At 40.3% G+C, this 12,322-nt stretch overlaps 1 protein-coding gene across 5 annotated transcripts in view; it reads left to right on the top strand.

The window, feature by feature from the left end:
* myo18ab (myosin XVIIIA b) overlaps positions 1-12,322 on the top strand; it is a 163,054-nt gene that overhangs the window by 76,201 nt on the left and 74,531 nt on the right. For all 5 annotated transcript variants that reach the window (XM_078245834.1, XM_078245835.1, XM_078245833.1 and 2 more), the window contains 3 exons: positions 2,576-2,762; positions 3,589-3,796; positions 5,607-5,716. In XM_078245834.1, coding sequence (XP_078101960.1) covers positions 2,576-2,762; positions 3,589-3,796; positions 5,607-5,716 — 505 coding nt within the window. The remainder of the gene's footprint in view (positions 1-2,575; positions 2,763-3,588; positions 3,797-5,606; positions 5,717-12,322) is intronic.

The raw sequence follows: 12,322 nt of genomic DNA, 5'->3' as shown, positions 1-12,322 counted from the left end.
AAGTGCTCCCAAAACTGTGCTGCTGTTAAATTAACCTTAACTGAAAGGATAACACAAAAGTCTTTCTGTGCACCAGGTGACTTTCCTGGGAAAAACCTTACAGCCATTGAAGCCCTGTAATATCAATCTTTATTAGAGAATAGCAAAATATAAGGAGTGGCAGTTACACAAACTGACCAGCTGAAGTAATACAATTGCTTGTGGAATTTAAAAGGTTATAGCACAAAATCATTAAAGGAGCAGTTCACCCACATTGCAATAAAAACATCTTTTACTTACCTCTAGTGGTATCTGTACATGCAGATAGTTTTGGTTTTACTTTTACAGGTTTTAAGATATCTGTCTGAGATTTCTGCTTCTGTCTGAGATTTCTGCTTCCACCTTAATACAATGACGGTGAATGGAATTATTACTATACTGTAATTCAGTATTCATCATTCAAACCACAAAATTATATTTCTTTGTTTAAATAACAAATGCAAGATCATTATAGTATGTGAACTTAAAAAAATGGTACTTTTTCTTAACTTAAAGGGGACATATCATGAAAAATTCACTTTTTCAGTGCTTGTTTACATAGATCTGGGTATCTGCAGTGCCTACTAACTCACAAACTGTGAAATATGACAACCCAGTCCGTTCTTTGTGGGCTGCCTAGATCAGAAACCTTGGGATTCAACAAGCCATTCAGATTTTGCTCCCCTTCCTATGTCACATGCAGGCAATTAGAATAGGCCCAATTGAAAGCAAGCTCTTATTTCCATTGACACCCTGATTACATGCAATTTAAAATTGCAATACATATAACAATTACTGAACATAGTAATTAATATATAATATACAGTTGCAATACACAGAACACCCATACAACAATTACAGAGTGTTAAACAACTCAACACTCATAAAGAAGACATTTAAGGTGATTAAATGGAATCAGGCTCTTCAATTTCATTAGAATCTGCAGGTTATTGCATTTATATATATATTCCATTTATATACCTCCCCCATCCGAGTATCTCCAGCCACGGCCTTTGCAATAGTGCGCCATATTTTTCTCACGAGCCAATCGGAGCAGACTAGGCTTTTCAGGAGCGGGGCTTAAAGAGACAGGCGCTAAAACGGAGCGTTTCACACACAGACGCTATGTCCCAATTCAGGGGGTGGAGCCTTCGGAAGCCACAGCCTTTGGAGTCTACCTCGGCCGCAGCCTACGAAGCCCACGAAGGCTGAACCGAGCGGTCTCTGAAATGAAACGGTCTGGTCTGCAGAGCATTTACTGTTTGTCTCCAAGCGCCGCTCCTGTGGCCTAGCAACCTTGACATCTGTAGCTGATAAGTGATCAAAACTTTAACTACAGCACCGAAACAGAGCCAGAAGTTGTTCTTTGTATTTTACCATTTGGTCAAGTGTCTCAGAGAGAGAGAGGAAAACATAATAAACCCTCATGTAGCCTACATGTGAACATCTCTTGTCTCTGAGACCCAGAGCTCCTGTCAGCTCACAGCGGGGTTTTTGAGCATGACTGGCCGGCCAGATATCTAGCTATTCCTGCATCAGGCAGTTTATGGAGCTTCTACAATCCAAAGCAAATTTAGAGGATCATTTTTAATTTGCCATACATTTTTATAACACTGCCTATATTCGACATCTACATAGTTAATTTCTCGCCTAAAAGATTCTCAGAAGTGAATTTAATAATGAAATAGCAGATGAAAATTGTAAAAGAAAAGAAAAAGAAATATTGGTTGTTAGCGTTGCCTGTGCTTCTGATTGAATGCCGAAATAAATGCTGGGAATCCTGGGGCTGCGGAGGAACAGTTGGGTCCTCCGAATTCTGTAAAAGGAGGCCACATTTGTGGACCGCATTTGAAGGAGCCTTCAAAATTAAATTAAATGGGACAGCCTTCGTCACGCCGGTGTGACGCAATCGGTCTACGAACGCAGCCTCCGAAGGCTGCAGCCCCTGAATTGAGACATAGCCACACCAGACATTAAAGCATGTACACATGTTCTAGTAGAAACCCAAAATACCTTTATTTTACCCTTTATATTCTCTTTTTTAATTCACAAGCATTTTCATCATTTTTTCTGATGGAAATTTTATGGCTTCTGTATGACACTATATGAAAGATTATTTCTTCATTTTTTTGTATATTATACAAAAAAAGAAATGATTACAGCTATTACTTACAGTATAACCAAAGGTTTCCTAAGTGACCGTGGTGCCAGTCACTGTGCTGTGCCAACGCTGAATGCAACGTGTGTATTATATAGGTTATTACTTAAAAATGTTAATATAGCAAATATTAAAAAGCAACTAATGAAACTGTATTAGCAACTAATTCTAATCAAATTCAGACCTCCAGTATCCATAATGAATGAGAGGTTTGAGAGCAGCAGGCTACAGTGTGAGCCAAATGATGCAGGGGGCATCCCACCAACAGCAGAATATGCCACTAAAGCAGTCTGATTAGTTCCCCGTATATTGTAGTATTAATAACTGCGGTGAGAAATAAACACGTCCTGTAAGTAATGGGCATGCATAGAAATGCAATTCATCCTTCTGCCACAACAGGAAGAACATCAGTGGGCTGTTTATGGGCCGGGCCAGCGGTGCCACAGTGTTGTCGGGCTCCATTGCCGGTCTGGAGGGCAGCTCCCAGCTTGCCCTGCGTCGAGCCACCAGCATGAGGAAAACCTTCACCACAGGCGTGGCTGCTGTCAAGAAGAAGAGCCTGTGTATCCAGGTCAAACTTCAAGTGGTAAGTGGAGGAGACACTCATTAAAACTCGTACTTCATTCCTAATAAAGTCCGCTTTTTGGGTATCGGTGAACAGCAATTGCAAACTGGGCTTCTGTCATTGCTGAAGTAATGTACTGTGCACCTAAAATGACCTGGATTCTTATATTCATCTATTCATACAATAAATGTAGAGTCCCTGGTTGTGGTACATCGTCCAATAAATCCACCAATCCCCAGGTTGCTTACCTCATCACTGTTAATGTTAAATCTCAACCCTGTACACAATTGGGTTTTAATACCTCAACATTCATCTGGGAGGAGGTTGAAGGATTTTAGTTTTGGGTGTCAGTGCAGATACTGGTTGGATACTGAGTCCTATTCACTTGAACTGGTGCATTCCTTTTATAGAAAACAATCTACAGAAAACAACAAGTACAGTACTGTAATGTCTGTTCATGTCATTGTTTCATAAAAGCAAGACTATACAGTACTGTAACTATAAAATAAATGTACATTTATAAATTGAGTATAAGCATTTCAAGAGGTTTTGTATTCTACTAAGGACATTTTAATTGCATTTTTAGCCCACTGGACACCCATAGTCCATTCACACTGGTGTTTTCATTTATGTTGACTAAAGCAAATGCATCCCCTCTCACAACATGTGGGTGTGTACAATCTGCATTTATTGACATTTTATGTACACCTTCCATATCTGTGTGTGTGTGTGTGTGTGTGTGTGTTATTACAGCTGCTGTAGATTGCATGTAGATGGCTGGTTTGCGGTCTTGCACAGACTGCCACAATCTTAGATTAAACTACTCATATCTAATTTCTGTTTTTAGGACGCTCTGATTGACATGGTGCGTCGTTCCAGGGTTCACTTCGTTCACTGCCTGCTGCCCAAAGCAGAGGCAGTGAGTGGTGGAGGTGAGCCCCGTGTGACGCATGGAGAGAGCCCCGACTCGGGCCTTATGACTTTGGACGTGGGCCTCCTGAGAGCTCAGCTCCGAGGATCCAAGCTGCTGGATGCACTGCGCATCTACAGGCAAGGTAATAAAGTACTTGTGGAAGCCTTGGCATTTATTTTCTCTTTCTCTAAATAATAGAAGAAAATAATGATTCGGTAGTGATGCCATCAGGGTTATCTAAAATGGGTCCAAGGGTACAAACTTATGACATACAGTTTGAAAGATGTGAACCTTTGCAGGCCTAGGTTCTAGGTCTAATGAAAAGATGTTATTGGTTGCATGATGGGAAATGTTGGATCTGGTGAATCTAGCTTGAGCAATACTAGGGGTGTGTGTGGGCCGAAATGGAACTGCTTTGAATTGATTGAGTGTTCACAGTAGCTGTTGGTAACTTAATTTATTCTGTGACTCTTATTACAAGTGGGGTCCCACAAGGCTCTTTACTTGGCCCGATTTTATTCCGTTAGAATCCACTACCCCTTGACCATATTATAGGTAATTTCACACTGTGGTGAACCACTGTTACGCCCTAAACCTCTGCCATCAAAAAACAGGATGCACTTTGTCTTCCTACAATTTAATTATGATAAAGCTGAAGTATTACTCCCCATCTTGGACCAATGCCAGCTAAAACATGCACACTCAAACTTAAGGTTTTTTGCTTACCCCTAGCTACAGTCAGCAGATTATGAGTCTTGTTCAGTCATGCTATTTACAAATCAGAAGTCAAACCAATGCTCCCCAAAAACATAGTTGTTCTCACCTTGACTTTTGCAAATCATTTGCTTGCCTGAATGATGCTGCAGTTGCCCATCTACAGTTGGTGCAGAATGCAGGAGCAAGGCTTCTGATGAACACTAAACACTGAGAACATATCTCCCCAGTCCTGATCAGATAACATTTTCTTGTATTTCTGATCTTTTAACTCCTTATCCTGCATTAAGATCCCACAAGTTCCACCTATGACTCAAATGTGTTTTTCTTATGTTCTTATACATTTAGTGAAATTATTTTATGTTTGACCATTCCATATGAAATTCTTATGTATATACATATATTTCAAGGTACTGTATTGTGTGTACACCTGTGAATCATGTTGTTATGGTTATGAAAGGTGCTATAGAAATAAAGTTTACTGACTTACTTGGTACTAAAAGTCAGGATATTTGGACCTCTACTGCTTTGATTTTCACCATTTTCTCTTATGAGTCTCCAAACTTAATGGAAGTACAATCCTAACCCTCCACTGGAGTACCCCTCTATGTTAGTGATGCGATGTAAAAGTAAGTGGCCTAAGTTAATAGGGGTTAGGGAAAAGTTGTCCATAAAACATTGGTATATTCTCATGGAGATCATTAAAATGTGATCGGAGCTATACTGTCTGATACAGAAGTTATAGTTTAGAATGGTCCAAAGTTCTTCAAGCTTAACCTGCTCTCATGCTCTTCCATGACTCATCTGTCTTTCTGATGATGTCAATAAAATATGAACTGTATACTTCCTCTCTTTTCTTGCCCAAATCATTTGAATCCAGTGATGAATTAAACTTCCAGAGATAGAGTATCTGAAAGGGTTCCGATAACCTGACCCATTGCTGTCACTGTATGTCTTCATTGAAAAGTGTATGTTTTTTCACAATGTGAACCTCTCTTCCCATAGGCATTATTACTTTTCGTGCCTCTCTAAAAGCTTGAGGCCCTTAACATTTCCACCTTTCAAACCTTTACCACTTTTTAATACTCTTAAAGTGTTTTTTTGGCTGTATTTCTCCTGAAAATAAAAGTTGACCATTGACACGTTGTTGGCTCTCCACTTGCTGCAGACGCTCCTCTAACCTTGGTGTTGGGTGTTTTTGTGCTCTCCTCTCTGTTCTGCTCCCTCCCTGGCTCCAGGATACCCAGACCACATGGTGTTTTCTGAGTTTCGCAGGCGCTTTGATGTCCTGGCACCACATCTGACCAAGAAGCATGGCCGCCACTACATTGTCACAGATGAGAAGAGGGTGAGTGTTTGGCTGGGTTAGCCTGATGCTTTGAAGTGCTATTGTGTGTGGCTGGATAGTGACTGTTGATATGACGGAAACAAAGCGGTTAAAAATACACACAGGTATGATTTTGATTGTTATCTTTGATGTCATGGATGTGAAAGGATAAGGCTTTTATTTCATATTTTTCTTAGTGTCAACAAATCTAATGAAAAGACTAAAACCGACAAAGTGCTAGTCTGTCCCTCAGCCGAAAAACCTGCCATGTAATATACCATGTCATCTTTAGCAACAGACAAATGAATGTTCAGCTGTTTAAAAAAATAAAAAGATTGATACTTTGTTACTCTACCGACTCATAATCTATTGGACTAATATCCCAGTTCCAGTTTTTTTTAACCCAATGTGTTCATTCTGTATGCATTTACAGCATCAGACACAGACATATTATTCTGAAAAAATTCCAATAAAAATTCAAAAGATAAAATCAGTGTAACAAGTGATTGACTGAAGAAAGATACAGTATTCTAAACTGTGTTAATTATGGCTGAATGATTTGAGAAAATAGTCTAGTATTCTTTGACCATTATTGTGATTGCGATTCAGTATGTGATTTTTTTTCTTCAAAGTTCCTTCTGTATTATTCACAATATACAAGCATGACATCATTATATAGTGCAACACAACATTGGATACAGTCAACATACAAACTACTCTTTCATGTAGGCCAGGCCTACGCTACGTGTTATGATGAAATGAATAACATAACAATAGTACAAACCTTCAATCACAGTAGAACATCATAACTTATAGATTCAAAGCTTGGTGAACTAAAATATACTCATTTAATGTGGGTGGGTGGCAGTAGCTCAGTCCGCTCGGAGTTGGTTCAAGTCCCTGTACGGACCGAAATACGGAGGTGGACTGGTAGCTGGAGAGGTGCCAGTTCACCTCCTGGGCACCGCTAAGGTGCCCTTGAGCAAGGCTAATATAGGAAGTAAGTGGATTCTGGTATCCTATGGCCTATTAAGGTAGATAAAATAAATTGTCTGTTAACATATTTTTCACATTTTTAACTAGGATATGTTTCCGTAACGTTGCCCTGACGACCCTATGTTTTGATCCCACAGCTGTTTAGAGATAGCTGGATTATAATAGCGATCTTAATTAATTTAATGCAGCAGTGGTTGGAAATGCACGCAGACCCACCTTTTCTTTTGCCATGGATTGCGCTTAAAATATGAAAATTAAGTAAATGGACTGATGCGCGGTCACACATCCGTTGCGCGAGTTCCAATATAGCTGTCATAGTTAGTCGGGTGCTGAAGTTGACGTCAACACTTCCCTCCGCTCCCTTATCTCTCCTTATTGTAGCCTAAAGGTTGACATCCACTATCCTAAAACTGTTGCTCCAGTGTTGCTAGCGCTGCTGGCTGTATCTGGGTTTCTGACTTTCTCTTTTCCTTTTGAATAATGTCCAAATATCCTTTTTGTGAACATGGGCTGAATTGACTGACTGGCTTGCTAGAGATCAAATAATTCCAAATCCCAAAACGTGCAGGTGTTGTGCTGAGTTCTGCATCCTCAAGGGAATGTGACGATTTTTAAGGCAAAGTATTCTCTTTAGTTTAGTTTATTTAAAGTCATGCTCACAGTCAAACAACTGAATAAAAGCAGAATTTACATTGGTTTAAAACATAGGAAGTCCGGCCCCATATAGATAAAAAATAAAAGATAAAATACTAAATATAAGTTTGTAAATAAATAACATATATGCACATGCATATTTATGATCACACTGCATTTAGTGCTGAGTTGTACAATCTCACTGCCGTGGCCAGCGTTGCTGTCTTCAGTCGGTTGGTTCTGCACTGAATGTCTGTAAGGTGGTCTCTGTTTCGCAGAAGCCTGTTAGCATTTATGGCTCTAGTCAGTGGAAGCAGGTCATGAAGAGGATGGTGTTCTGACGTCATGCCTTTAACCAGGCCGTACTGCAGCTGCTTGCTCCCTCCTGCTCTGAAGAGATGGGAGTTGGGGATTTAAAAACTATATAACCGTCTTTGTCATGTTCATCAGTGATGATAAATCATCTCAAGTCTTTTATTTTTAGAAAGTTTAGAGTAATAAATGTTTTATTTCGACTCAGTAGTAGTAGTAGCATTTCGTTGTTTCCCGAGAGTTAAGGGACATGCATTATTCGGCAGAAATTGTCCGTCACAGCTAGAGGCGCATTCACAAAACGTAAACGAACGGTGAAGGTGGTCATAGTGACGCAAACGGTAGGCTAATGCAGGCAAAACACGGAAGACACAGGCATTTGTATTCTTTAATTTAAGCCTGGTTGTGTGCACAATACAATACCAAGGACATCAGTCTGTCCACATATCTTTTAGGAAGATATGTTTGGGTAGGCTCAAGCCTACATTACCCAGCGCCCTTGGTGATTAATCATTCAGCCCTAGTGTTAATCACAGGAAGACCTTGTTCTTATGAACAGTGGTTTATAGTGTCTTGTCACAGAAAAAACTAACAATTTATGGGGACATAAATCCAATTCAAAATCTATTTCAGCCCTCATGCTCCTTAAAAGAAGCAGTTTTTAGAAAACGACAACGAACGCTTTAGTTGTGACACCGAGTTTTATTGTCAGCTGTAATTGATAATAAAGATTTGATGAACCCTTTTTTTGAGAATTGACAGTTGGTATGAATGTCCCAAAGGATCATCAAGAAGCATCAATTATGATTTATGAAGTTATTGTTCATGAAAACGCTTACTCATCATGGCTTATACTTCTCAGCCTGTAAAAACATGTCTTCTGTGGCTCTGGAGGATCTGGTCCTACAATAATAATAACTGTTAGAATGTTGAAAGTATAAAGTCTGGAGATTCAGTATTTCTCTCTCCCTACCCTCTACATTCTAATCTTCCGGTGTGAACAGAATCTCTTTATTCCTCCTCTCCTCTCTGCGCTGTCCTTTTCCTGTTCCAAGAGCGCTCTTGTGTGTAATTAATTATGATTGCACAGGCTGGCAGCATACGGCTACTGTACTGATTAATTACCGGTAGTGGGAAGAGCTCTTTCTTTCCTCCTCTCTCTCCCTCTCCCCTCTCATTCCCTTGTCTCTTTCCACTTTTTTTTCTTCTTGTCTCATTATCTTTCCATTTCTTTTGTATTGGAGGCAGAACAGTTTAGGAACACCCCTGAGCATTTGATTAATGGCTTCTCTACATTCTGTTCAGGCAGTATATAGTAGCTTTGCACAAAGGTGTGATTGCCTGTATGAGTGGGAGGTATGGCTGCTGGAGGAAAACATCTCTACATTAAGGCCTTCTGTACCTGATGCGCAAATACTGTTTTTCAGGTTATTTAGGAAACAAAAAATCTGATTGGCTATGTGCCTGCCTGTTTGTGTGTTTGAGTTAAATGTGTAATACGAAAAGAATATTGACATGACTAGCTGCTGTCAACAGAGAAGATTTAACTGGATTAATTAAACAGATGAGTGAAATCAAGCTCCCCTCTGTTTTCCACAACACACTGGTAACAAAGTGAAGATTCCTTGGAGATGAGCTTAGAGAAGATAGCCCACTCAGAAAGAACTAATGGTACCCAGTTCTCTGGGGAGACAGGAACCAACAGAGGGGAAGAAAGAAAGCAAGGAAGATGGATGAAAGGAGGCCGTCTGAGACAGTGAAGGGCGTATAATTGGAGGAATAATATGAAAGAATTGGTTTTCAGAGAAAGTGACGAGAAGAGAATATTGGTTTACTGAGCCCGTCGTAGAAATTTTGCCAAACAAAAATCCCCGTCTCTCCGCCGCCGACGGCCCAGTTCTGTCACTTCCTCTTAATACAGAGTGATGCAGCCATGATTTTAGTAGCCATATGGTGTACCTGCCAAGAGCTGTTCACACCAACCATGCAAACAACACAGGAGAAGTCCACCACTTCATACAGCATTCCTGTTGGCGTCCGGTCCTCTGTGGAACCTGACATGTAAAGTTCCATAGTTTTATTATCCTGGTTTTCAGTGGAGAGTTTTAGTGGTCTTCTTGCTGTGTAAGATGTCTCTTAGGCCAGTGTTTCTCAAACCTTTTTCCGACCAACGACCACTTACCTAATTAAAAAAAAAAGCTCAAGGACTACCGTATTGCCAAAAATATCCCCCAATATCCCCAAAAAGCCATTGATCCATCTTGTCAGGGGACAGTAATCCCAAACTTTATTCCTCCGTATTTCCTTCCAATATCACACTGATCATTTGTGACGTAAATTGGAGGCATTATCGCAAAACAGTCGGCTTCACTGCTGAAGTCCGACAACACAGAAAAAGCCAATTCCAATAATAATGTTTGAATTTACAATTGAATTTATTTCATTTAGAAAACAACACATCTATGCTCCTCACTATTTGGCTTTGGAGTCGCTGGCAGACAGTTTAAGAAACACTGGTTTGGATGGTTTAGACATTATGGCTGATAATCTAAAACCTTATGGAGAAAATCAATGGGATTTTTATTTCTGGAACCACACTGTTGAGCTCTATAGGTTTAGCTCAACAGTCCGACCAATAGATATGTAGATATTTATTGTCCCATGAGGGAGTTTTGTTTTCACAGTCTGACATGCGCATGGCAATATACACAGACAATTACATCAACAGATAACATAAAGACACATAGAAACAACAACAATAATCCCTTGTATAATTAGAATTTGGCACATCTAAACAAAATCCATAATCACCACCCCTTAGGACCTTAGCTCATGTTAGCAATTATTTGTGGTTTAACAAAGAAATCGCGATTATGTAAAATAATTGCGATTAGACAATTATGTAATAATTGCTACAGGCCTAGCTGGTGTAGGTGTCGTCATTTCCAAAGGTGTCCGTTTGTGCCCGTCAAAACTACAAAGCAACCCCGCAGTTTTCAAACCAAAACGGGAGCAGCAGTGTTTTCAAATGTCTCCGTTTCAGAGGCTCGGAAAACGCCAGAGTAGTGTGGATGTAAATCATAAACGCAGCAAAAGATATTATCTATCAATCAATCAACATTTATTTATCTAGCACTTTACAGCAACCAGCAGGTATTCAAAGTGCTTCACATCAGAAAACAAGAATAAAACAACACATCATACAACAAAAGAATGAAACATAGAAAACAGTCAAATCAGAAAAGGTTACATAGAAACAGGAGGAGGAGAGGGAAATTGCCACACCACTACTACGTATTAAAGCCATTCTAAACAAATACGTTTTGAGTTTGGACCTAAAAAGAGCTACATCTGTAATAGTGCGAATATCGGGGGGTAACTTGTTCCGGAGTCTCGGGGCAGCAACTGCAAAAGCCTGATCACCCCACCGTTTATACCTTGACCATGGGACTTGCAATGACCGGTTGTCCTCACGCAGCGTTAAAATCTTGGACAAATACTCCGGGGCCAGGCCATTTAAGGCCTTCTGAAAATCTGAAAATTGATTCTAAAACGCACAGGGAGCCAATGTAGGGTGCAGAGAACGGGAGTGATGTGTGCACGTCTAGATGTATTTGTTAAAAGCGAGCGGTAGCATTTTGCACAAGTTGAAGTTGTGATATGGAGGTTTGAGTCAGACCAACATAAAGAGCATTACAGTAATCCAACCTTGAACTAAAAAAAGCATGAATCACCTTTTCTAGATCATGCCATCATTAGTTTTAAACCAAAACGTAGTAGTGTAGGTGTAGCCTGTAGACTATTTTGTAGAGTGTGGTACACTTCGGCTTTGTGCTCCTAAGGATCCCAGTGTCTGTCAATCTGACCGAAACATTGAATCAGAGCAAGTGTACCAGGGGACTCACAAGAGATAGTAACAACCCTCTTAATGATGTTTGTGACCACCTGGCCTTTCTTTAGTGGCTCCATCAGGACAACGTTTTCACTTGTACACATTAATATCAAAAGAATACCATAAAAATGTACTGAACACATTCATGCCCCCCAGAGCAGAAATCCTTTCCCCTTGGACACTCCATGAGCTGTAATGTAAATGTCCCGTAGCCTTTCCTGTAGCACCACCCCAGGCAAGACTTTACATTTTAAGCCTTACGCTCCTGAGAATAGCCAGATTCAACACTTTCCTTTTGTGGAATATAATCTATTGCAGCATCAAGAGGGCTTGTGGAAAGTCAGGATTAGTCTTTTGAAAGGCCAGTTATAAAAAATATTAATCAGAAAGTGAGAGTCTTAATCCTTCAGCATCAGCCCCAAAGAGTTGAGCCTTGACAGCCAAACAGTCTGCAGTTTGTCTTTTAAAGGTTGGGTTGACACGGTGGATGAAACCTGACAGAAAATGGACCTGAGAAGCTTCTCTGTCTCACTTGTTTTGTCCCTGGAGGCAGCTCGGGGGCGGGGAGGTGTGTGTGTGTGTGTGTGTGTGTGTGTGTGTGTGTGTGTGTGTGTGTGTGTGTGTGTGTGTGTGTGTGTGTGTGTGTGTGTGTGTGTGTGTGTGTGTGTGTGTGTGTGTGTGTGTGTGTGTGTGTGTGTGTTAACTGGTGTTTGTTGCTATAACACCAAGCTAGCATCCGTTGGGCTACCAGGTCATGTGTTCTCTCAGAGGCAAGGCTCGCTGGTTTGTCTTTA

This window comes from Sander vitreus, chromosome 3, assembly GCF_031162955.1.
Source record: "Sander vitreus isolate 19-12246 chromosome 3, sanVit1, whole genome shotgun sequence".
Classification (NCBI taxonomy): Eukaryota; Metazoa; Chordata; class Actinopteri; order Perciformes; family Percidae; genus Sander; species Sander vitreus.
The sequence above is the reverse complement of the archived record's forward strand: the minus strand, read 5'-3'. Positions and strand labels throughout refer to the sequence as shown.